The following is a 26,973-nucleotide window of genomic DNA, read 5'->3' as shown; positions in this document are numbered from 1 at the left end:
AATGTTACGCCTGTATATATTTTTCATTAAATAATGATGACAGTATTTTGAAGATAATATATTGACGGGTTCAACATTCCAAGAGCTGAAAAATGGTGGATCGATTGGGTGGGTGAATCAGATCAGTGTTTGTTAAACTTAGATTATTTTCAGAATGTTTATTTGAACTATATTTGACGAATTGTCAGCCTATTCAATTGTGCATTTCACTCATTTTATGTGAACAATATATTTACTCGCTGGTTTTAGAAAGCAGAATTTCTTACCGCTGAAACTTAATTTACCTTAGGCATAGCTCCAATCAGCTGATTAACCATGTTGTCTTTTTCATGGTATTAGAATGGAAACAAATATATGCAAAAATAATTATTAATAATAATAATTTAAGACGTAATTCATGAATCTTGATGTCACAAGGCGAACAACGGATATAATTTACAAAATTTAGAACTCGGTGATTGTTTATTAGGAATGCGGGTGGTTACGTTCCCATTACTTGTTCGACCCGCGTGGTTTCGACACGAATCCATGTTCGACCCGAGTGGTTTCGTTCCGAAGCAATTAATTAACAATTAATTGCTTCGGAACGAAATTAATAAACACTTTCAACAGTTTTACATTTTATTTTTTCGTCTACATTTTTTTTATATCGACCACGTATATTTGTGTTAATTATCGTATGTAATTTAATTTGGAGAAACCTACATTAATGTTTAGATAGTGCATATGTGATCACGGTACATTTGAAGAAATATTTGATTAATTTTTATGAAAAACTGTTCAAATATAATTCATTACTAAATCAAATTCATCAACATCCGCGATAGTTGAAAAAAAAATGTTAGGAAGCCTTCTCACTGCATGTTGACTACACATACGGAAACAACTACCTAATGACACGCACACCTCTGAAGCCATACAATATACAGCTACCGAATATCCATTGTTTACCGCACAGTGTATACCCCTGTACTCAGGTATTCACATGTAGTGATATATATTAGAGTTAGGTCGAAACCACTCGGGTCGTAACCACGCGGGTCGAACACGGAATCGGAACGTAACCACCCGACACCGTTTATTAGCACTGAATGCGGGTGGTTACGTTCTGAATTCTTGTTCGACCCGCGTGGTTTCGACACGAATCCATGTTCGACCCGAGTGGTTTCGTTCCGAAGCAATTAATTAACAATTAATTGCTTCGGAACGAAATTAATTAACACTTTCAACAGTTTTACTTTTTATTTTTTCGTCTACATTTTTTTTAATATCGACCACGTATATTTGTGTTAATTATCGTACATTGTTTAGACAGTGCATATGTGATCACGGTACATTTGATGAAGTATTTGATTAATTTTTATGGAAAACTGTTCAAATATAATTCATTACTAAATCAAATTTATCAACATCCATGCTCCGCGATAGTAGAAAAAAATGCTAGGAAACCTTCTCACTGCATGTTGACTACACATACGGAAACAACTACCTATTGACACGCACATCTCTGAAGCCATACAATATACAGCTACCGAATATCCATTTGTTTACCTCACAGTGTATACCCCTGTACTCAGATATTGACATGTAGGAATATATTAGAGTAGGTTGAAACCACTTGGGTCGTAACCACGCGGGTCGAACACGGAATCGGAACGTAACCAACCGACACCATTAGCACTTCACTGTGACTATAATTAAGCTATGACACATTGTTGGGTATGCTAGTTCACCAAGCATATAAGGCTTTTACATTATCATGATGAAGGTGATTCTCTGAATTTAGTATATTGTACAGACGAGTAACATCACATTCCATTGGTCAGAATGTTCTGTTGTTAATTGATATTGTTCTGACATCAAGCCTGGTTTATTGAAAGTATTCATCCTGTGGATTTGCAAAATTAACAAATTAACAAGGGGCAAGTAGTTCCAATCTATGCAGGTAGTATGAACACTAAGGGAAGTTCCAAATGTCCAAATGGTGACATATCAAGAAATGTTTGGTAAATATGTTGATTGTTTTCTGGGATTTTTCAATATATATTTTTGCAAGTTTTTTTTAATGAGTAACATGGCACCTATTTTCACCTAGTATCATGTTGTTATTAAGGTCTTCCGTTTCAGTCGGAAGACCTTATAGTGATTGTACTGTTTATTATTATTATTATTATTATTTTTTTCCCGTTTTTTGTCCAAGCGATTTCTCAGAGATGGCCCAATGGATTTTCTTGAAACTTTCAGGGATTATGACAAATTAAATAAACTAAAAACATTTTTAAGGATTTTGCAAAATTCACTTCCGTTCGTCAGATATGTCCGATTTCCGTTTTTTCAAAAGAGTTCATGTCCGGACGTTTTCTCAGAAACGGTAAAAAATAAAGACACCAAACTTTCAGGGATTATAGATCATGACAAGTAGGTTTGTGGAACATGTTTAAATCCGTCAGCCGTTACTTCCGGTCGTCACAGGAAGTGATCAAAGAAATCGAAAATTTCAACTTTTCTTTTTTCGATTAAATCTTGCATGACATTATTGCATCTGTTTCGCAGTTTCGAAATATGTTGATCCCACCGGAAACAAAAACGTCAACTTCCGGTTATAAGCGAAAAACTACATAATTTGAGTATTTTACTTTCCCATAAATTTCGCTTATAGATTAAGTATTTGAAATGGTTTTTTAATATGTTACTTAGACTGCAGATGTCTAGAGTAACGTCAAATATCTTGGTAAAATTCACTTCCGGTCGCGTGTTTTACTGTCCGCAAAATAAGAATTTGTGCAAGTGAGATCTCAGAAACGGTAAGAGATTTAGACACCAAACTTATATGAGTAATAGAACTTAAGGAGTAGGCATAACCATTTGGGTTTATAGCGTCAGCCGTCACTTCCGGTCGTCACAGGAAGTGATCAAAGAAATCAAAAATTTCAACTTTTCTCTTTTGAAATAAAACTTGCATCAAATAATTGAATCTCTTTCACAGTTTCTATATGTGTTGGTCTCACTGGAAACAAAAAACGATTACATCCGGTTATAAGAAAAAAAAAACTATGTAATTGGGATTTTTAGCTTTCCCAAAAATATCGCTTATAGATAAAGTTTTTGAAATGATTTTTATATATGTTATTGAGACTGCAATTGTCTAGTGTGACGTTAACCATCTTAGGAGAATGCACTTCCGGTTGCGTGTTTTTCTGTCCTCAAATTGAGATTTTATTCACCAAATTGTTTAGAAACAGTACATTGCTGAAGTCTAAAACTTTCAGAACTGATAGTCAGTCTTCAGTTTATCTACATCATGTAAAAATCGTACGTTTCCGTCACTTCCGGTCGTGACAGGAAGCGATGAAAAAAAGTGAATTTTTCAAGTTTTTCTTCTTTTTACAGAAATGTTAGGCTAATGCAGATGTTAGATTATAACTATGCAATTTATTTTCACCGGAAGTGCCAAACGAAAAACCGGAAGTTGTCTCAAACATGACATGTTTTTCATGGAAATTTTTAGGGAGGATCAGTTGTGAATAATTTAGGTGTAGAATGAACATTTTATTCGTTTGGAGTAATTTCGTTCATGATGAAGTACATAAAGAAAACAGGAAAGTAATTCCGTTTGTTTTTCTTTCTATTTACATATCTTTGGAAGCCTTGAGATAACTTTTGTTAATTATTTAGAGTAATCCCATTGACAAGATCGTGTTTTTTTTTTTTTTTTTCGAAGAAGTCAAGAAAACGGAAGACCTGTTATTGCCTAGGCAATAAGTATCTAGTTACATGTAATTATTTGTATGGAAATCATGCTCTTGTGCATCGAATCAACTGGGAGACATACACCTTATATGCAAGTGATAATATTATAATCATTGCTACATAAGAGAAGCTGATGATAAAGAAGTTGAAGTCATCACATTTAATATAAAGTTTAGTTGTTAGTTTGCCATTCATTTGGTGTCTTTCTCTAGTAAAATATCCAAATTTAAAGCATAATCTGAATTGTATAAAAATAAGGGAAAAATTAGATGATAGTATGCCAGCACTGCAGCTTCTTAGAAATGTTATTTTCTTTAATTTTTAATAAAAACTTTAGCATTTTCTGAACTATCCCACTCAAAAGCTGCTGCTCATTGGTTCCAACTGATTTCTAAAAAAAATATTGTAACTTTCGTTTTAATGTTGAAATTAAGAGAAAACATATCATCTCATTATCGTATTATCACCTGAAATCACATACGGTATCAGTACATGTATTACTGTGTATTAAGAATTCTAGTGAACATATTAGATTAAATTGCCACCGATCATATTAATAAAATGATTCTTTTTATTATTATGTCGCCCCGAACGAAGTCGGGCGACATATTGCTATTGTACACATGAAAATGTTGTCCGGGGAATTTCTCGCAGATGGCTGGGACATTGTTGTTGGAACTTTCCATAAAAGATGATGACCATCTGTATATATGTGGAAAAAATTTTCAGTTTCAACATGGCTACCGTTGCCATGGAAACGTACGAGAAGTGATGAATATTGTCCGGGAGTGTTCTCTCTGGTCCCTTGAACATTCATCATGAAACTTTATGGAAATGATGATCAGTAACTGTAGTTGTGCAATTCGCATTTAAAATTTTCAAATTATCAATTGTTGCCATGGAAACAGAGAAAAAGTGAAAATTCTTAAATTCGATTTTCTCAGTAACTGCTCAAGCAATCACTTTGAAACTTTAATGGATGATTCCTTGCATTGTGTCAAAGTGATTTCTATTTTTAAAAAAAACCTGGAGTTGGCCACACACAGTTACCATAGAAACAAAACAGAAAAAAGGTATTATGCTCACATATGTTCTCAGAGGTCACTTGGACAATCTTGATGAAACTTTACAGAAATTATAATTTGAATCTCTAAGTGTGCAGTCAACATTCAAATTTTTCTAAATTCCTACTGTTGCCATGGAAATGGACGAAAAGTGAAAAAAAACCTACGAAAGCAATATTTTGGAAACTTTAAAGGTTTAAAGGTTTATTCCTTCTACTGGATCAAATTGTTTTCCGCAAAAAAATTGGAGCAGGTCCATCGCTTCAGCCACTGGAACGAAGTCATATTTTGGTTCACCTTAGTTTTGTACTCGAGCGTTCTCATAGATGGCTTTCAAAATCTTCATGAAACTTTACAGAAATAAAAATCACCAGCCCTAGTTGTGCATGGGATATTTTATTTTTTCAAAGTTTGTCGCTGAAGCGAGGTAGGAAACAAATGATTTAAGAAAAGTTGCCGTCACGTGACCATTGTATGCTATCAGAAGTTTCTTTTAATCAAAGTACTGATAGGACTGATACGAGTTGATGGTTTTCCAAGCTTAGCTAATGGGTATTGCCTTAGTGATGAAAAAATGAAATGTCTATTTAGAAACAGAAATTTAAATTTCCATTTATTTCTAATGTCAATTTCATGACATGATGCAATGTATTTTAAAATCCAAATAACAGATAATACTTTATGAAATTATAAGAAAACAATATTTCTTTTTACAGTATAATTATACAAGTTATACATTTATTGAGCATTGCTACCTTATTTTAAGAAATGAAATGAACTATCATGAAATATATTAAAACCACACTTTTTGACATTCCTTAGAGTGTATGCAGCAAGTATGTTTTTGATAAGTGTCGTTTTTCTCTGATAATTTTTATTCTTGAGTAATGCTTTATTTTCACATTCAGTTTTCAAATTTTCAAATAAAATTCTGTTAACTAATTAATGTAAAGTCAAAAAAGTTATTGTACATTTTTACTACCCCCCCCCCTTACACACCCCCGCGCGCGCCTCACTCAGAATAACAACAACATAAAATATTTCTCTTAACCCGAATTCAACCTCTGATCGACTTTAAATCTACTTAAGACCCAAAATAAATTTTCATGAAAATGTGCTTGCCTTTGACTCAATTAGTTAATCGCCGAATTTCTGTACTGATGAACAGAGATATAGAATTTACTTTTTGTAAATCAAGTTTCCCTAATATATGAGTTTATATTCTGCTGCCGTGATGCTTTTTCTGTTGCGTGTGTGTAAATCATCTTATTTACGATTACTTCATCTTATTAATATAAACCACTTGTATTAGTTAAATTATTTCCGGTATCAGTAGTGACTAAAAACTAGCAATATTATTTCTTCAATATACAATCCAATTTTCCGGACATGTTAGTGTTAGTTACATGTATAAACATCTGTGTTCTGATGTATTTCATGTTCATCATTAAAGGAATGAATTTAATAGCTACCCATGTTATACGGTATAAACTGGGTTCGGGCAGTTTACGCTTTATAAACTGTGAAGCGGTTTATAAAAAAAAACGTAAACTGTTCCAACCCAGTTTATACCGTATAAATTGGGTTGCTATTAATTTCATTCCTTATAATTTAATTTTCATTCATTTGGTATAAGAAAAAAAGATGATTACCCTTAAAAATTGACTTCAACTTGTATAAAATTTGAATGTAACGTCAGGCGGATTGATACGTTTTTGACGCAAGTCATTGTGACATAGGCAACCCAATTTATACGATATAAAGTAAATTTTTTATCCAATCAAATACAGCATTACAACCAGAATTAAATCATTCAGAAATAAAACAAAAGAGAGGTTTTGAGGAAATCAAAATTTTTATTAATCACCAATCCTGCCTGTCAAAACTATTATCTCCGCACAACAAATCCTCCACAATCCAAGAGTCAGTAGTCCAATCCTAGCAACTGGACCATGTGTTTTTAAAAGCTTCTTTAAAAACAACAACAACAACAGAATAATACACTTTTAGACAATTTCTAATAAAGCAAGTTTGGTTGCAAAGTCGAGATGAGCTTATGCTATACCCCGGCATCAGCATTAGTGTCTGCATCCTGGTTAAAGTTTAAGGAGCAAGTCCATTCCTAAGTAACTATAAGCCCTACATGGACCAAACCTGCATGGATGATGCATCTAGAGATGTACACTACCAAACCTGCTTCAGATGCTGGATATGACCTTTATTTTCCAGATGAGTGAATTTTAGCCATACTTTAACCAAATTATCAAGGATGATGTATCTATAGGAATGGACATTTCCAGACTTGCTTCAGATGCTAAATTTGACCTACATTTCCGAATGAGTGACCAGGGTAATGTTTTTGGAGTAGCTCTATAATTATATGACCTGTTATGATTAAACTTGGATGAATGATGCATCTAAGGATGGACACTACCAGACTTGCTAAATGGTTATTGAAACTGATCTACATTTTCTGGATGAGTGAACAGTTAAAGTTTTAGGAGCAGGTCTATTTCCAAGTAACTATAATTCCTACTTAAACCAAACTTGCATGGATATTGATCTTGAGATGCACACTAACAAGAAAAAAATATGGAATGAGATTTGCATTATAGATAACATTTGCCGAGGTGAGCCTCGTAATCTTTGATTTCCTGTGTTTTAATTTTGAAATTACAGTGAATGACTTACGGTTGTTGTTTGCACAGTAATGCTATTGTCTACATGGAGCACAGTCCAGCTTCATAATGAGACACCCCACCCCCCCCCCACCCCCAAATCCAGTGCTGCACTGTCTAAAATGAATGATCTGGCAAAATAAACCAATGTTTTAGACACCTACTTCTGTGTATTATAATGACTACAGTGCTAGCTCACTTATCTCTTTGTTTTAAAGATAAGCTTGTAGATGCAGAACTGTAACTCTCTGATGGAGAAGACTCAGAGAGAAAAACCAGAGAGCATTTGAAAAACCTTCAATTTACAGCATCACTTTTTTGTTGCACACTTCACGTATTATTTCTTGTTTTATATGTGTTCCCCTGCCAACAGCATTGTATCCGTTAATTAAACATATATTTTACTGCTAATCTTGATTATTTATCTTTCCACAGCCCCAAACAGCATGACCAGAACATAGATGTTGGAATGCAAATTTTTTTAAACTTACATTGCAAGACTGTTTTACCCCAAATGTGTAACAAAAAAACAGTGCCATCAATTTTCTTAATTTCCAATTTTTTTCATGAAATGTTATGAGAAAATCTCTTGGTTATTTAATTTTTAGTTATTTGCCTGATCAATTCAAAATTTTGTCCACTTTTTATTTGTTGACATCATACATGTATTACATAAACGGTGAAGATAATACCGCAGCAAAATTAAGGAAGTACCACTGTATGTTTGTTATACAAGATAATAAAGATTTTTTCACAGAAATGCTTACAGTAACAATTCAAGCAGGATGTCAGCACTAATTTTAGCAATAGAGACACTTGAAATTTACATAATTCCTGTATCAGATGAAGGTTTATCATTAGTTTAATTTTTATATCCAAATGTTTATTGCACATAGATGATATATTTTTTTGCCTATGATTATGGCCGGGGCATATAGTGTTTGAAATGTCCATCCTTCCATTCATTTGTCAATCTTTCTGTCTATCCATCCTTTACACATTGCATTTAGCTCAGTTTGAAGGAAACTATTCAAGATATTTTTATCAATCTTCATAACTGATACAGATCGATTTGAGCTGTTCAACTGCATCAAATTTTTTTACCCTGACCTTCTCTATGACCTTGACCTCACTACTTTATTTTGCATTCAGCCCATTTTCAAAGAAACTATTCAAGGTAAAGTGAAACTTGTCTAATACAGATGTTGTATATTCTGACATCTTGTCTAATACAATGGAAACTTTAAGTCCCTCTCAGAATTTCAATTGTTTGAGATGTTGTCTAATCTAGAATGTTTTCTAATCCGGCCAATTTCTTTGGAACCAATGGTGTCCGGATTAGACAAGTTTTACTGTATTTTTATCTAAATGTCTATGTCTTAGTGCATAGATGTATATGTATCAGTGTTTGTGTTTAGATAAAAATATTTTGACATTTTGATAGTTTCTTTGATAGCTAAATGCAAAATAAAGTAAGTTCAAGGTCATACATTTGGGCACAGTTGAATAGTTCTCATCAATATTTATCACTACTCATGCTGTGATACTTATTGGTGAGAACTTATCAATTGTGTCCATTTTTTTTTTAACTTGACCTTCCCTATGACCTTAAACTTTACTATTTATTGTATTTAAGGCTCAGTTTTAAAGAACCTATTCAAGATATTTCCATCAAACTTCATAAATAATACAAACTGGCAAGAGCTATTCCTATGGACATGATGGATATACCGGTATTTCTAGTTTAATCCTAACTTTAGAAACAAAATTATTTTTTACTTTTACATATAAGATGATTACTTTTTTTCCATTCAAGTAAAATGAAACTAAAAGTAATAATTTTGAATATGATTTGATGTATAAATATGTTTGTAATGTAATATATGAAATTTTTATGGTCCATTGATGTGTCATATTATGATGTGTTTTCTGTCTATCTATCTGTCTGCATGCTTTTTGATGCCTATGACATCTCTGTCATCTTATTGGGTCTAGGATCATCACACTTTGTAAGTTGATAATCTTGTTAAATGGGAGACAGGGTTAAAAGGAGTTTGTTATTATATAGCTTTGGAGAAATTGAATTGGCAGATCTTGCATTCTTTGACAGCTGTGTGGGGGAGAGTTGTGTTGAAACCAAAAGTAGGTCACAATGACCTCATTTTAGAATAATGGAAGTAAATACCGGTAAATTCAGAATATTGTTTGGTCCTATCTTGCACATTATGAAGCCTAAAATCATAAATCCTTGTCAATTGGTAATCAATTTAGAAAGGTGACATTCAAAAAATAGATCATGATAACCTTACTTTGGAATTCTAATGTGTGGTACTTTGATTGTGTTGGGTCATGTCTTGCTTAGTGAGTGGCTTAAGTTTATCATACCTTGTCAGTTGATGCTTTTGGGTTAGAGTAACTGTTTAGGTAGAAGTGCTATGTGTATCTTGTGCCTTTAAGGTGCAATTTATTTTGATTTGGCCTCTGATGTTTTCAGGATTTTATGAATCTTATCAGTACTTACAATTTAATTCATTTTAAATTTAGCTTAGTTTTTGTTACCTTTAATTTTGTCAAGTAATAATTAAAAAATCCTTTTTGTTAATTTATTGGACTTACAGTTTATCCTTAACTCCTTATTTTGGAAAGTCATATTAATTTACATTGAAGGATTAATATTCAATTAATCTTATCTTTTTGTATTTTGTAGTGCAATCGGAGGCCAACGGTCGACGTATAGCATATGTGGAGCAGTGTTTTGGTGCTTCAGGACAGGTATGTGGATTATCTCTATGTTAGTGTGTCAGATTATACAAATATACATTGTCTCCTATTACAGTTGCATAATGTCATTCGGAGAGACTTTGTCATATAAAACCAAACTACAAGGTGTCTATGATAAATTTAGCGAGAGTTAAATCCAGCAGTTCTATATTACTCTGCAAGTCACTTTAATTTTTGCTGTCTGATAGGTTTGATTGCCATTACCCAGATAGTTTGATGTGTTTAACACTGCCTGAAGGATGAGAGTTTCAGTTAGGGTCATTTTTATCATTTATGTTACCCAACAATAAAAGAAAAAAGAACAACTGAAGTTTTAGATTTAAAGGAATTAAATTTTGTCACTTCTTGGCTGTGTCATTTAAAACCGTGCGTGGTTTTCAATTTCATTAAACATTGTCAGAAATAATAATCATTAAGTGAATTAACCCCAACACAGGGAGATTGTAAAGCTTATCACTTGTTGGTAGCCCTGGATTAAATAGACATATATACTACAGTAGCAGTAATCTTAGAATGAGAGTGAATCACCCCCTCTGATTCATACTGACCCCTCCTTATAAAGCATGGTTCATTGTTCTGTAATGTATCTGTAGATATATCTAAAAACAGGAAATGTATTGGAAGATAAATGAAAGTACATTGTACTCCACTGCTCTCCAGTTCAGAGGAACTTCACTTCCCACTTATATTAAGGTGTCAGGCACAAAGTTCACCACACACACAAAATTTATAATTATATATGTATATGTATGCATCTATATTGTATTGTACAAGTAGATTAAGTTTGCCACATTGTATTGTTACAACATAATGCTGTTAAAAATAAATCTGAATCTGCTAAGGAATTTTAGCATTGTTATAGTTCAAGCCTTAAATGGAAATAGCAGCCATCACCCATCTGTAGATTATCTGAATGATGAGTCCTTTTGATAAAAACTATTGCATGTTAAGGTAAAGAAATAGAAAAAAGACTGGACACCAAATTAATAATATTATAAGGCCATCTTTTAAAACAAATGTTTGTTTGCCCTCTCCCGACTCAAGATTTAAAAAAAATTAGGTTGGTAGGTAGGTACTGACTTTTTTTTTTGAATTTTCAAAATCTATGCTGAGTTTTCAAAATTTATTGAAATTGAAGTATTGATAAAATTAATATACATGTGTAGTTGTTGATAGGTTGAGAAATTTGAGAATGAATAAAAAAAAATCGTTTCTTGGAAGTTCAAAAAAGTTTTGTGTTGGGCAAGTCAGTTGGAATTAGAAAAGGGCAAATTTATAGTACATGTACAATTAATTTGCTGTATATTTCTCTCTTTGTCAGCCACTGAATGTCCCAGGTCGAGCATTAGTGGGAGAGGGAGTCTTAACCAAAATGTGCAGAAAGAAACCCAAACCTCGACAGTTCTTCCTGTTTAACGACATTCTAGTATACGGCAACATTGTGATCAACCGTAAAAAGGTTTGCTTATTGAAGTCGGAATTGATCTTGTGTTATTTTAAAGAAAATAAAATATTTGTATGCTAGTCAGAAGATTCTTTTTTAACTTAATTTCTGTTCTTACAGAAGTACATAATTCCTTTAGATCATCTTTGTTGATTAGAGGAACATAAAATTATAAAGCAGCAGAATATTTGTACACGTTTATCAATTCAGATAGAATTCATGGTATTGAAATTCAAGTATTAAATAAAAATCAAAGGTGAATTTTATTAAAGTATTTTCAATATATTTGAACACTTATATGTCAAACATGAGGAAGATTTAAGAGTAAATCAGAAGTCTCGCCACACTGTGAATTAGGATCTGGATGTGAAGATTTTGAACTCACACACTCAGTCTTTTTTTGGTTACTCTTGTAAAGCTTGAGTACCATTTTACTATAAAAGGAATCTTTGCTAATGTAGCATTCTAGATGTAGATACGGTGATTTATGTAATTTATTTTTAAGATTTCTGTGATTACTGTAAATCATCTTTTATTTGTGAGAACTTTATTTTCGTGTTATTATGTGACACCATCTGCTCGCAAAAATATCTTTCTCACATATACATGTATGTATCATGAATTCATAAAAATTTTGTCTTGTTTATAAATATCAAATGATTATCTCTCAAAAATAAGGTGTTCTGAAAATTTACTGATATACAATTAGTGAAGGAAAATGAACACACATTGTGTACACAGTACATATGTTTTATTTCTTGCAGTATAATCAGCAACATGTGATATCATTAGAAGATGTAAAATTAGAAGATGTTCAAGATGAAGGAAGTATGTATATTATTTCCAGGCTATTTGATCTGTTTATACATGTACATGTGTACTAAAAATAACAATTTTATGATTTGAAATATCATGAAATAGAAATTGGCAATGATTTACAAAATTAATGTACATTGTGAATGGTTCATAGTGGTTGATGTTTGTTATTTTGTAAAAATTTGAAAAGATTCTTTGGTAAATGAGGTTTTGAAAAAAGTAGGAAAGTCTTCAATGAATTTGGTTTTTATTTATTTAAATTGCTTTGTGATTTGTCCCTTTAAGGTCCTTTTTACACAAAAGATGGTAAACCAGGTACAGAATGGCCTGCTGTGTAGTGTTCTCTTAGTACGCTCATATTCCACCTGTTACTGTAAACACAATTCTTATTCACAGTCTTTGTAAACTGCTGGTGTGGAACCTTTTGTGTGGGTTAATATTAGTAACTTGACCTAATTAACTGTACATGTTGAGGTCATATATCTGGTATCTTTATATGGTGACAATTTATCCACAAGAAAAGTAACACCTTTGATCTCATGGTTATTATGCTCCTATAAAGTTGGTTTACAGTAATTTAGATTTAGGGGATTAGTAGATAAAGTTTTGAAATTTCACTTGTAAAAAAAAATTATATATTCCTGGCATATACATGTAGTTGTAAAAGGTGTATATAATCATAGACTATATCTAAATATCTCAAATTTTAGCATTTGTGTATACAGTAATAGTATCCAGTAGTTATTGAATTTGGGAATGGTCAACTTATGGGAAAATATGCAAGAAAGTTATATTGCAAGTGTTTTTTATTAATCTGTATCATTCTTCTATACATTATGGGGCAATTGTGGCCTGGGATATTTGGATATAAAATGATTAGGGTTGCAGCAGTGTGATTAAGTTTACATTGTCTAGTAAAATTGTTGTTAAAAGTTAAACTAATGGCACAAAAACTATCATCACTACGTGTGTCAATGTACCAGTACTGCTTGTAGGATGTATATATGATAAAAAATTACATACATGTACATGTATAATGAACAACAATGCAGAATCAGAATTTTCAGAAGTTATTATTAAAACTATCATTTTTAGAGTTCTTTAGTAAATAGTCATAGAAAATCTTATAAACTTCTTGTAGCTTCCAAATTCTTTAGAGTGAATTCTTCCAAAGGTATTATTAATAAAGTTTTACAGCTCTGTTTATTTTCAGTAATTAGTTGATTTACTAACAAAAGGAGATTTCCTGAGTTAAGTTCATAATTACTAATTGCAAGCTTACACCATAGCACAGGTGCAGATCAGTTTTGAAGAGAGCAGTTTCTATGCATAATAAATATCGATATACACACGTTCAATCAAACTTATCATATTATGAATAGTATTGTAGCCATCAGTCAAAATTAAAAATACAATATCACAAACTCAGATATTTAACTGTGATATCATGAAATCTGATATTTTACAAATAAATACCTCCTACTTTATCTAGTAGTGGTAAAATAAGTTATAATTCTCTTTATTAATCATCTAGCTATGTCCCTTTAAAAACCCAACATCATATCATTGTAAACATAAAATGTCAGCACCACAGGTTTGTTTTATTGTCTTGAAGGTTTTTTCCTCCAGATAAATGTTGGTCCCATTAACTAGGCATTGACAATGGTTAACTTTACAATTCACTTATTAATCAATTATGATCACAAGATAACAATCCAACATATGTATTTTACAAATTTATTTCTTTCAGAGATATTTCAGTTTTGCAAATGTTTATTTGTTTTATATCAAAGTTTTAGACATGTGTGTCTCATTTCTGCACATGCAGTTAAAATTCTTTTTTCTTTAGTAGCTTTGCTCTGTTGCATTCATTAATTAGTAAATAATTTTGTAAGAACAAATTTTTAAAATGAAATTTAACCAAAAAGTTCAAAATTATTACATATTATAAATACTGTATTATTCATTTTAGTTGAAAGTAAACTCTGTAAAACTGGTTTGAATTGCATTACATTGACTGAGTTGGTGACTTTTACAGCATTACATTGACTAAGTTGATGACTTTTACAGCTTTACATTGACTGTGTTGATTTTCACAGCTTTACATTGACTGATTTGGTGACTTTTACAGCTTTACATTGACTGAGTTGATGACTTTTACAGCTTTACATTGACTGAGTTGGTGACTTTTACAGCTTTACATTGACTAAGTTGATGAATTTTACAGCTTTACATTGACCGAATTGTTGACTTTTACAGCTTTACGGAATGGCTGGAAATTAATAAGTCCTAGCAAGTCTTTTGTTGTGTATGCAGCTACATCTACAGAGAAACATCAATGGATGTCTCATATCAAAAAGTGTGTGGATGATCTCCTTATAAAACGTAAGTCATGTCACATCAATGGATGTCTCGTATCAAAAAGTGTGTGGATGATCTCCTTATAAAACGTAAGTCATGTCACATCAATGGATGTCTCGTATCAAAAAGTGTGTGGATGATCTCCTTATAAAACGTAAGTCATGTCACATTAATGGATGTCTCGTATCAAAAAATGTGTGGATGATCTCCTTATAAAACGTAAGTCATGTCACATTAATGGATGTCTCGTATCAAAAAATGTGTGGATGATCTCCTTATAAAACGTAAGTCATGTCACATTAATGGATGTCTCGTATCAAAAAATGTGTGGACGATCTCCTTATAAAACGTAAGTCATGTCACATCAATGGATGTCTCGTATCAAAAAGTGTCAGGTTTTTGTTTGTCTCTTTGTTCTTAATAAGAAATGAATTCTGGGTTAGTGGGTAATTTAAAAGCCCAGTTGTAATACTTGTAGAGTCTTTAATCTTTACACAGTGTTCTTCTGAGATGTTCCTCATCAAGGAACTCTAAAAACTTATACAGCCAGTTGCCACCATGACTATTTATTCTTTCATCCCAAACAAAATTGTTGAAAATTTTGGCCAAATACTAAGTAATCCAAACATAAGCACTCATGAAGACAGAAAATGTATGTATCAGTTTAATATTGGCAGAATAGCAAGTAGTTAAATCTGATGTCATTTATCTATTCATCTGCCTGCATCAACATCTTTATTGAGTTGTTGCATTTGCCTCTGTTGTGGGTAACCTAGTATATACTAGTATTATATTCTGATCTGTTAACAAATGTGGGTTAGTCATGACATGTTTTCCATTTTACTGTCAGAGTGACTTTTATTTGACCTTGGACCTTAGATTGTAAATGATATTGTGCTTATCTTTGTTCTGTGTCACTATTCCATATAACATAAATTTTCATATTTGGTAAATCAAGAGATGTTTTCGTGGTCGCTTTTGAACACAGCCTTAACCTTTGACCTTGAATTTGTAAATGATTTGTGATAGTAGGGTTCTGTCTGATTTTTAGCTCACCTGATCTGAAAGCTCATGAGCTTTTCTGATCACATTTTGTCTGTAGTTCGTCTGTCTGCCTGGAAACTTTTCACATTTTTGACTTCTCCAGAACCACTGGACCAATTTCAACCAAACATGCTACAAAGCATCCTTAGTTGGAGGGGATTCAAGTTTGTTCAAATGAAGGGCAATGCCCTCATTCAAGGGGAGATAATTTAGAAATAGTGGAAAATTGATGGCATGTTTTAAAAATCTTCTTCTCAAGAACCACTGGGCCAAAATTTTGAAAATTACAGGAAACCTTTTTTACACAGTGTAGATTCAAATTTGTTCAAATCAATACCCCAGGGGGTTAGGGTGGGGTCACAATGGGGTATCAAAGTTATACATAGGAATTTATAGGAAAAAAATCTTTAAAAATCTTCTTCTCAAGTACAACAAAGTCATGATTAGGCATATTTATATGGAAGCATCCTCAGGTAGTGTAGAATCAAATTTGTTCAAATCGTGACCCCCGAGGGGCCGCAATCAGGGATCAAACTTTTACATATGAATATATAGGAAAAAACCCTTAAAAAATCTTCGTCTCAAGAACAGCACAGCCATGTTTAGTCATATTAATATGGAAGCATTCTCAGGTAGTGAAGATTCAAGTTTGTTGAAATCATGACCCCTGGGGGTAGCATGGGGCCACAATGGGGATCAAAGTTTTACATAGAAATATATAGTAAAAAATCTTTAAAAATCATCTCAAGAACAGCAAAGGCTTGTTTAGTCATATTGATATGGAAGCATTCTCAGGTAGTGTAGATTCAAGTTTATTCAAATCATGACCCCCAGGGGGTAGGGAGGGGCCACAGTTGGGGATCAAGTTTTTACAAAGGAATATGTAGGGAAAAATCTTTAAAAATTTTCTGCTCAAGAACAACCAAACCATTTGTTATATTGATATGGAAGGTTTAAAATTCAAGCCCCCCCCCCTCCCCATAAACTTTTTAATACTGAACTGATTTGTGCATTTTCCTAGCCAATGTACTCAAGTGAGCAATATTGCCCATGGGCTTCTTGTTATGTTTAGTGTGTATGTCTCAGAACTGATCACAGTTTCATCAATATGCTACTATTTTGCAATCCAGCCAAACCATCCTTAATAATTTCTAATATAAAACAAGGGAAAAAATGGGGGGAAAATGCTAAAAAAAAAAAAAGAATTTGCCTGATTCAGAAATACTATAATAAACAACTGTTAATCCACAGAATATTCAACATTTGAAAAATCTTCTATGTATTGAGAATGTATATTCCTGTCTGAGATTGTGCATTAAATGAAGTAACTTTATATTTCAGAGGGCAAAACCCAGAACACAGAAAATGATTCCCCTGTGTGGGTTCCTGATTCTGAGGCCACTCTATGCATGCATTGTAAAAAGTCCCAGTTTACACTGATAAACAGACGGGTAATGTCTTATAGCTGTAGAAGTTAATATTACTTTTTACAGTTTCATTTGTTGATGATGACCTTAAAAAATTATGGCTTTTTTTTTTGTTTTTTTGTTTTTTGAGGTCAATACATGTAGTATGATTAAGCCACCTGAGGAGTACAATATTCACTAAACCCAAAGGGCGAGGTGAACATCGTACTTCAAAGGTGGCTAAATCATCATGGTGACTGAAAAAACAACAATAATTGTTTTATTATAATTATTTTATTATATCATTCAATAAAATGATGCAAACCATGCCACCTTTCTGTTTACATTTGCTGAAGTCCTAACCAAAACAGTGAGAGAACATGGTTACAATAAACTTGACCAGTTGTAGTAATTTGGAGTTTCTTAATCTGTTTTTGGTATGATGCAGAAAAAATAAATGACAAGCATGTAGCATCTTTTTTTTTGGGGGGGGGGGGGGGGGGTATTTTAAGGGAAAAAAAATGACAAGGAGAATTCTCCAAATCTTATTGGGAGGGGGTAGGAAAGTCCATAAACATAAGAGGGATGTCTCAAAAAGAGGGGGGAGGGGGGCAACCAGCCTTTGAATGAATATTAATAGTAAAAATTAACATTCAGTAAAAAGTGTTGGGAGGGGGAAATAATTAAAAGTGAATACAGGATTTGTTATGTTCTTGTAAATATAGTTTCTATTTATCTGTTCATTGAAATATAAACTAATTTTAATGTTGAGTTAATGTTGGTATTTCAGCATCATTGTAGGAAGTGTGGTATTGTAGTGTGTAAGGACTGTTCCAGTAATAAATGGCTCCTACCACAGCAGTCCTCCAAACCATTACGTGTGTGTCTGACTTGTTATCAAACCTTGTCTGACACTAAACTAGCAGTACCACCTCAGAGTGAGTATATTCTTAGTTATCCAGGTTCAATCAAGGGTGTACAGGGATTTACCCCAGGTCGTATTCTATACACCCTGAGGCCAAAGGGCGTATGGAATACAATGGGGGTAAATTCCCGTACACCCTTGATTTTGCCTGGATTACAAATTTATATCCTTTTTAACCAAATAAATATTTTTTAAACCTGTGTTTCAAACTATCGATAAGATTCACATTACAATGCATCGTGACATCATGTTATTTGCTTTTTATGATAGAGAAACTATGCATTGTGAAGTCATGTTATTTACCCCTGGCTCAAGCCATTTGTATGGAAATTTACCTCCGGCTTGCTAACCAATTAAATATCATGTTACAAGCTGGATAGGAAATAAGTTATATTGTACTGTATTAATAAGTATCCACAGAACAGTTGGAACTAGTGAGTACATTTTGTATTGTACTGAGTAAATAGTAAGAGTTCAAATAAGTGAGTATACTTTGTATGATAAATCTGTAATGTTGTGAATAGATTTGAAAATGTTTGACTGTTTATTTTCTAGATACTCAAGCAATAGATGACTGTTTATTTTGTATATACTCACGCTATAGATAATTATTTATTTTGTAGATACTCAAGCTATAGATGGTTGTTTATTTTGTAGATACTCATGCTATAGACGATTCTTCCGGTGATTCCTCATCTGATGACGACGAAGAACCGTCCAACCAGGAAGTCAATGAGGTCAGTGAAAATGCTACTTCTATTTATAGCATATTAAAAGAATGGATCACTATCTATATGCACAGCCATTTATAGATGGCAAAAATATATTCAGTATCACACATTATCAGAATTACCCCATTGAGTAGTCTATCAAGCTCTCACCAGAATAGTCCTGCCAGGCTTATCTGATTGGACAACAGAAGATACCAGACTAAAAACTGTTATAGTAATGGAGAATGTTTAACACTAAGTGTTATTTGTATTTTCAGGAGAACAAACTTATTCCAGAGGTATATGCTCGTATAAACCCTAATATTATGTCTGACTAATGTGCAGCTTTCGGGCATGTTGCATGAATCTCATGCTTTGTATAGAGTCCTGTTTCATAGATATTAATACAGGAAAAGTATTGGTTTGATTTGAAGTTAATCATTATATTATACTTATTTATATCCAAAGTATACATTTTGATTAATATTCCAAAGTACTAGAACTTGATGCTTCAAATATATGGTAATTGTAGCACCCTCATTAACAATTGCAGAGTTTCGTGTTCTGTAAATATCTAACTTTGTCTTAAATATAAATTGTAAAGTGTTCAACTTGAGAGCTTTTTTCATGGATGATGGCAAAAATATACATATACAATGTATCTTCTGTGTGTACAAATAAATATACATGATGATTTAACAGGATGTAATTTCATGTCTGTGAATTGAATGAGCTTTGTGCATGTACTTGTACACAATTCCATATAGAAGCATAATTCAAATGAAGATGATGAACGTAGTTACAGTCTTAATGTTCGGGAAATGTGTTTAGCTCACCTGAGCCGCAGACTCAAGTGGGCTTTTCTGATCAAAATCTGTCCGCTGTCTGTCTTTGTCATTGTTGTCATTAACTTTTTACAATTTCATCTTCTTCTTCAGAAACACTGGCCAATTTCAACAAACTTGGCACAGAGTATCCTTGGGTAAAGGGGAGTCAAATTTGTTCAAATGAAGGGTCACACTCTCTTCCAAGGGGAGATAATTAAGAATTAGTGAAAATTTTATGGCATATTTCAAAAATCTTCTTTTCAATAACCACTGGGCCAGAAAAAATAAATTTTACATGAAAGCTGCATTACATAGTGTAAATTCAAGTTTGTTCAAATCATAACCCCTGGGGTTGGGCTGGGGTCACAACAGGGGATCAAAGTTTTATGCAGAAACTTATAGGAAATATTTTTAAAAATCTTCTTAAAAACGGCAAAGCCATGATTAGTCATATCAGAAGCATTCTCAGGTAGTGTAGATTCAAATTTGTTAAGATCATGACCCTGGGGTGTGGGGTCATAGTAGGGGATCAAAGTTATACATAGGAATATATAGGAAATATCTTAAAAAATCATCTTCTGATAACCAGAAAAGCCATGATTACTGGTAGTCATATTAATACAGAAGCATTCTCAGGTTGTGTAGATTCAAGTTTGTTCATATCATGATCCCAGATGGTAGGGTGGGGAAATATCTTTAAAGGATGACTGCACTTAATGCCTGTTTTTGGGTCTTTTTTAGTAGCTTCTGTTGCTTTTATATCTAAACCTTATCTCACTTTTGTATGTTTATGAAAGAATGCTGTCAATTTGGAACCACATTTAAATCTTAAAATGATTTTAGACTGTGATACAGTAAAATGATTCAGTTTTTTGTCCTTATTGCTTTCCAAATATAGTGAATTCACACTTACCTGTCCTTGATTGAACATTATATATGCATGAGAGGTGGAGCTAACATTGTAAGAATGGGTCTAAAATTAGACTTGATAAATAACAATGACTTGTTTGGAAAAGCAAACGTGATCACTCTTTCCAATCTCTCTCTCCATTCTGTATGGCACAAATACACTTCTGACAAAGGTTTCAAAACGAAATTAACAATATGAGCACATCAATGTAATTAAAGCAGATTTTATATCAATGCCAGATGACTTAACGTGTTCGAACACAGTGTCCTAGTTAGTACAAAACATGCTACCTTACAAGTCGCGTGAAGGAATTTAGTATTCACAAAGTTACCTGAGGCAAGAAATCACGTGGTGAATTATAACATTCAACATCACAATCCTTGGTTACAACACAGAGAGCGAATGTAAGAAGAAGCAGTTTTTTCTCTTTTTAACCCTGAGTGCATGTTTGTCTATTAATCTCCTTTTGACACATTATTATTTATGCAAATATACAACTACTGTTAAATGTAGAACAATAGACAAACATGCGCTGACTATGTATAAAGTTAGTAAAAAAGTGGGCGTCCTCATTATCGAACGGAGATTTAAGAAATTGTGATGACCCCTGCCTTTGAAAACAGATTCGAACTTAGTAAATACACTTTTATTAAACGTAATTACATAAAGTTGTAGATTGGATGTTGACCATTCTTGCAATGAAAAGAAAAATGCTTGTTTTGAAAGTTTATTTTGTCGCAAATTCCGCATGTCCTTAAGTGCAGTCATCCTTTAAAAATTATATTTCATCTGTTGTCGTGTGATGTGCATTAACATTGGAACATTTTCAGCTTCTTCTCTGGGACTGCTGAACCAATTTCAACCAATTTTGGCATATAGCATATAGCATCTCATGCAGTAAGCTCAGACAAATTGTTTTTCTCACTTGACCTCCTTAAGGTTATTAGCTCACCTGAGCCGAAGGCTCAAGTGAGTGTTTCTGATCACTTTTTGTCCGGCGTCTGTCTGTCTGTCTAGCTGTCTGTCTGTCTGTCTGTAAACTTTTAACATTTTCGACTTCTTCTCAAGAACCACTGGGCCAATTTCAACCAAACTTGCCACAAAGTATCCTTGGGTGAAGGGGATTCAAGTTTGTTAAAATGAGGGGCCACGCCCTTTCTCAAGGGGAGATAATAGAGAATTAGTAAAAAATTAATAGCATCTTTTAAAAATCTTTTTCTCAAGAACCACAGGGCCAGGAAAGATGAAAATCATGTGGAAGCATCCTCAGGTAGTGTAGATTCAAGTTTGTTCAAATCATGACCCCTGGGGGTAGGGTGGGGCCACAATGGAGGATCAAAGTCTTAAATAGAAATATATAGGATAATATCTTCTACTGAAGAACTGCAAAGCCATGATTAGTCATTTTGATATGGAAGCATCCTCAGGTAGTGTAGATCAATTTTGTTAAAATGGTGACCCTTGGGGATAGGGTCAGACCACAATGGGGGATAGAAAATTTTAGATAGGAAAATATCTTCTTCTCAAGAACTGAAAATCATGTTTAGTCATTTTGATATGCAAGCATCCTCAGGTAGTGTAAATTCAATTTTGTTCAAATGATGACCCCCTGGGGTAGGATGGGGCCCAATGGGGGATCGAAAGTTTTACTTAAGAAGAATTAGAAAAATATTTCTTCTCAAGAACAGAAAAGCTATGTTTAGTCATATTGATATGGAAGCATCCTCAGGTAGTGTACATGTAGATTCAAATTTGTTCAAATGATAACCCCTGGGATAGGGAGGAGCCACAATGGGGGATCAAATTTTTACAAAGGAATATATGGGAAATTTTTTTGAACATCTTCTCAAGTACAAGAAAGCCATTTGTTATATTGACATGGAAGCAACATCAGGTAGTTTAAAATTCAAGCCCCCCCCCCCCCCCCCCCCCCCCCCCGGTTGGTAATCTTTTCAATACTGAACTCATTTGTGCTTTTGCCTAGCCAATGTGCTCAGGTGAGCGATGTGGCCCATGGGCCTCTTGTTCATATTGTGATATTTAAATTAAAAGTGGGCGATGGCTGTGGACATTCTTTTCTTAAAGAAAATAACCCTTGAAATTGGCCATTTTGAGGCTTTTTCTATTGAAAACAGAGAAATGAATCAAATGAATGATGTCATATCTCCAGAATTGTACTCCTTCATGCCATATTCTTTCATGACTCAACACAATCATATACATTGTACTTAGCTCATATTTAAGCCAGTTTCAAAACTTTTTGAAGACATTAAAATTTTAGGCCACAATAAAGCCAAAACTATACCTTCTTCTTCATGACCTGGGTTGTGGGTTCTGGTTTAGGGTGGACTGTGTTGAATCTGTAGTGAAAATGCATTACTTTGAAAATTCTCTTTGCTCCTGGGCATATTGGAGGCAAACAGAGTAAAAGTTTTAATAAGCAAGGGTATTTTTACCAGATTTTTGAACATCTGGACCATTTGGTCAAGTGTTCTGGTCCTGGCCAGGGCTCTATTAATTTATATTCTACTGAGAGAAGTTATTCCCCTTTGCCATTCACTTAAAAATTTGATAATCACTATAAATAATGTATTTGAAAAATACTTAATAGAATAAGAGAATTATACAAGATTTTTTTATTATATAATACAAAAAGTACTTCTATAGTTTTAATGATCATTAATGATCAGGTAGACTTGTAAATAATAGATAAATAAAAATGAGACAAAAATAACTTATCTTATTAAATGTTCTTAAGGATCATGAAAAGGCCAATGTGAGAGGTCATAATATCTCATCTATACTTATAAATTAATAAATTTTGCAAATAAACTCCGAAACGGGTGCACCAGAGTTCTTACTTACTCCTCTAACAATACACTAGATACAAGATGATGTCCGTAAACTATATTTAGATTTCACTTGCATAGTAAGAATCGTACATTAAATTAAAAGTCTACTTTTATTTCCTGTAAACAGCCATGAAATAGCAAAAACGTGAGTACGGTGGCGTTTCCGGTTGGCGGATCTAAGTTACTGGCAATTTTTGATGAAACTGACAACAAGCAATCGTTTATTTATTTCATAAAACGTCATCACTGAATTATTCAATCAAAACTTGATTTAAATGATATAAAAGAAATAAGTTGTGATAACCGATTAAAAAAGGAAATATGCAAATTATTTTCGTCATTCACCGATCTTAATATTGACGGAAGCTTCTAGAACATCATATAGCATCGAGCCCGATGTTAAAAAACCGAGGCGCTTATATAGCTGAAAAAAGCTTTTGTGTGAATGGTCATTGAAATAATGGTAAATCATTGATAACACTATAAGTTGTGAATATATTTATATATCGAAAGACCATTACATATATATACATGTATGTAGTAGGTTTTCCTAATAAATGTGTATATATTCCTTACTGAGAGCGTCGTGACAACGAACCCGAAGTACAATTTGTACTTCGTAATAAACTTGCTTACATGTAAAGAGAAAATTAATGAATAAGGTATTGTTCAAAAACAATTAAAGATGTAAAATTTTGTGCTTTAATCAATTAATACATTTCATTTTTTTTTTAATTTTTTTTTTTTGAAAACAGTCTTTTGTATCAAATACTGTGCAGATTCAGTGTTTTTATCCTTGACAGAAATGAAATGAGAGCATCTGAAGTACAATATCCATAACATAGTATAACAGGTTTCACAATAAACGTCAATTAATGAAATTGTTAAATTTTCAAGTTTTTACAAAGGGGGGTGGGGGATGGAGACGTACATTTACTTCGAGCGAGATTTTGAACAAAGTATTTCTTCCTGCTATAAGCCTGTAGGCTGTCAGTAGAAACTACAAAATATTTTCTGTCGGTAGTAGTATAGATTCAATTCCCCGCGCTTGCGCGGGATTTCATCTAGTGGGGTTAAAAAAGTAATTGATTTTTTAATAGTCTGCATAATAACAGTGATAAATAGGGGACAGATTAGAACTTACTTTATGAGTTGGTACTGAATACTAGACTAATTTCATTGATCCTGATCATCCGATTTCTCATGCTTTTTGACAACAAAGCTTCATCTATCATTTTATTTTCCTCTAAATTGTTGTATTATACTCAGGTGACCATTAAGGCCTTTGGGCCTCTTGTTTTGAAAGCAAGTTTCATCACTCCCCTCCCCCCCAAGAGGTAAGGTTGGACCACTTAAATATTCAGACTTATCAGTACTGAACTGGTTTTTGCTTTTCTCAATCTAAAGTGCTCAGGTGAGTTATGTGACCCCCTGGGCCTCTTGTGCCCCCAGTCTGAAATTGCTTCCTACTGGCCTGTTACCTCTTGCCCTCTGCAGTTTAATTTCCTTGCTGATATATTCATATTCATATATATGTGAAATTCTACTTTCAGGGACAGTTCAAGTCTTATGACTAAGGGCAGACAATTCAGAGCACACAGAGAAGAACAAACATAAATGTTGACCACTAATGCTACAGGGAATGATAGATTGTTGTGGCTTATACAGTTTATTGCAGCACAATACATATAATTCATCGACATCTCATACTTATTCAGTCGTAGCCTTCAAAAATGTCTATTCATGCCATTTTGTATCTGTGATGTATTTTTACTTTGTCATGGTAACTTATGGTGGTATGTATATAAATAATTAGAAATGTTTAATTCCCATACATTGAGATCAATTCTATTGTTATTTCTGGAATGAAATGTGTATTCCTATCTCCTTGTACTTAATTTCCAAGAAGTCTGTACTTAAAAACCAAACTGTACAGTATTGTGTAGAGGTAGTTCCTAATACTACATGGAGCAGTGTACAGAAATAGACCACCGTATTGTATTATCAGTGCTGCTACTCAATCTTTGTGATCTCACAGGTATCCCCAGATATATTTCAAAGTTTTAATCAACTTCCTTTCTGAAATGAAGATTTTTATAATTTAATATGCACAAGAAAGATATGAATTATTCAACATGATTGGATAACAACTGGTGAGAATTATGTATTCAGTATTGATATATACAGTCAAACCTCATTATCTCAACACCAGAAGACCAAGATTAAACTTTCAGATATCTGAGTATTCAAGATAATGGGGGTACAAAAAATAAAGAAAACATGCTTTGAACTGCCAAATCACTTTGAGATATCCCAGGTATTCGAGATATCAGTGTTCGAGATAATGAAGTTCAACTGTACTTTAACACGTACATGTATTTGTAACAAAATTAAAATAAAATGTATTTATAATGGCACAGAGAATGGATTCTGCAATTAGAGCATTCTGAAGTATTATTCTTGGTGTGTGTATTTTTCTGACTCAGGATAAAGGTGTTGATATTATACTGGAGAGGTGATAAATGTCGTAGGAAGTATCCATCTTTTTCAGTGGTATAATGGTCATAATCTATTGTATTCTTTTATGTACCTGTCAATAATTCATGCCTCATTCAAAAATATGTGGAACATTTCTGTGTGCTTTCTGTATTGCAGAGACTTGGTAACTTTTTGCTAAGAGCCATTGTCTCATTTTGGAACTTTGTGGGGGTTGCACTAGCTATTTGGATAGAAGCATTCCTGTGTAAATTGTCATAAGTATATTGTGCCCCCTTGGTGCCCCTTACTTTAAGAGGGGCTTTCTTACAAATGCTGGTCATTGTAATTCCATAAGTTCACATTTGTAACTAATCATTCCAATTAAATACAGCTTAATTAGCATGCTGCATGTTATCATGATGTTTACAAGATGAAGTAGCAATAGGGTGTCTTATAGAACTTGAATCAATTTCACATTTTGAAAATTAAGTGTTAGGAATTAGAAATGGGATTTTGGAGAGTATTTTGAAAAATTAAAAATGAAGAAATATTGATAAAATGTTGAATGTCCAAAATAAGTATATTTTTCATCAAATTTATGGTTGTCATGAATTTTGGTAATTCTTGTAAAATATGTAAAGAAATATCTCTTGATAATATTTTTGTACCAATAAAAAATGAATATAAAGTTGTTTAATATGTATGCAAAGCATTTTTATTCACTTAATTTGTATATACATGTATAAAAAAAATAAAATGAATGTGTACAGATAAGCCATTTTTTTTTTTACCAAGTTTGAAGGAAAACGAGAGGCCCAAGGGCCTAGAATCGCTCTTTTGAAAATTGTATAACCTATAATCTCATCTGTTTTAAACTCTTGGTAACCTATATATAAGGATAAAGCCTTGAAATTCCAAAAGTAGGTC

At 33.0% G+C, this 26,973-nt stretch overlaps 1 protein-coding gene across 3 annotated transcripts; it reads left to right on the top strand.

Moving 5' to 3' along the window:
* Positions 1-71: 71 nt before the first annotated feature.
* On the top strand, positions 72-26,820 carry LOC133191130 (pleckstrin homology domain-containing family F member 2-like). Of its 3 annotated transcripts, XM_061326832.1 has the most exons (11): positions 72-108; positions 10,200-10,264; positions 11,595-11,732; positions 12,482-12,545; positions 12,819-12,848; positions 14,793-14,918; positions 17,280-17,389; positions 18,135-18,282; positions 18,927-19,006; positions 19,258-19,278; positions 25,122-26,820. In XM_061326832.1, the coding sequence occupies exons 1-11, from the start codon at positions 93-95 to the stop codon at positions 25,143-25,145; spliced, it is 822 nt and encodes a 273-aa protein (XP_061182816.1). In that variant the 5' UTR covers positions 72-92; the 3' UTR covers positions 25,146-26,820. The 3 variants fall into 3 exon arrangements, with proteins under 3 accessions (XP_061182816.1, XP_061182818.1, XP_061182817.1); XM_061326834.1 differs by lacking the exon at positions 12,819-12,848; XM_061326833.1 differs by lacking the exon at positions 19,258-19,278.
* The last annotated feature ends 153 nt before the right edge of the window (positions 26,821-26,973 follow it).

Source organism: Saccostrea echinata, unplaced genomic scaffold (genome assembly GCF_033153115.1).
Source record: "Saccostrea echinata isolate AGI-Se365-2 ecotype Australia unplaced genomic scaffold, CSIRO_AGI_Sech_v1 ptg000023l, whole genome shotgun sequence".
Lineage (NCBI taxonomy): Eukaryota > Metazoa > Mollusca > Bivalvia > Ostreida > Ostreidae > Saccostrea > Saccostrea echinata.
This window is presented reverse-complemented; position numbering and strand designations above follow the sequence as displayed.

Excerpts from the sequence above, each read along its gene's own strand:
- LOC133191130 (XM_061326832.1), top strand. Across the intron at positions 12,849-14,792 it reads CACAAAAGATGGTAAACCAG|CTTTACGGAATGGCTGGAAA; the intron begins GTACAGAATGGC and ends TGACTTTTACAG. Across the intron at positions 18,283-18,926 it reads ACTAGCAGTACCACCTCAGA|ATACTCATGCTATAGACGAT; the intron begins GTGAGTATATTC and ends TTTATTTTGTAG.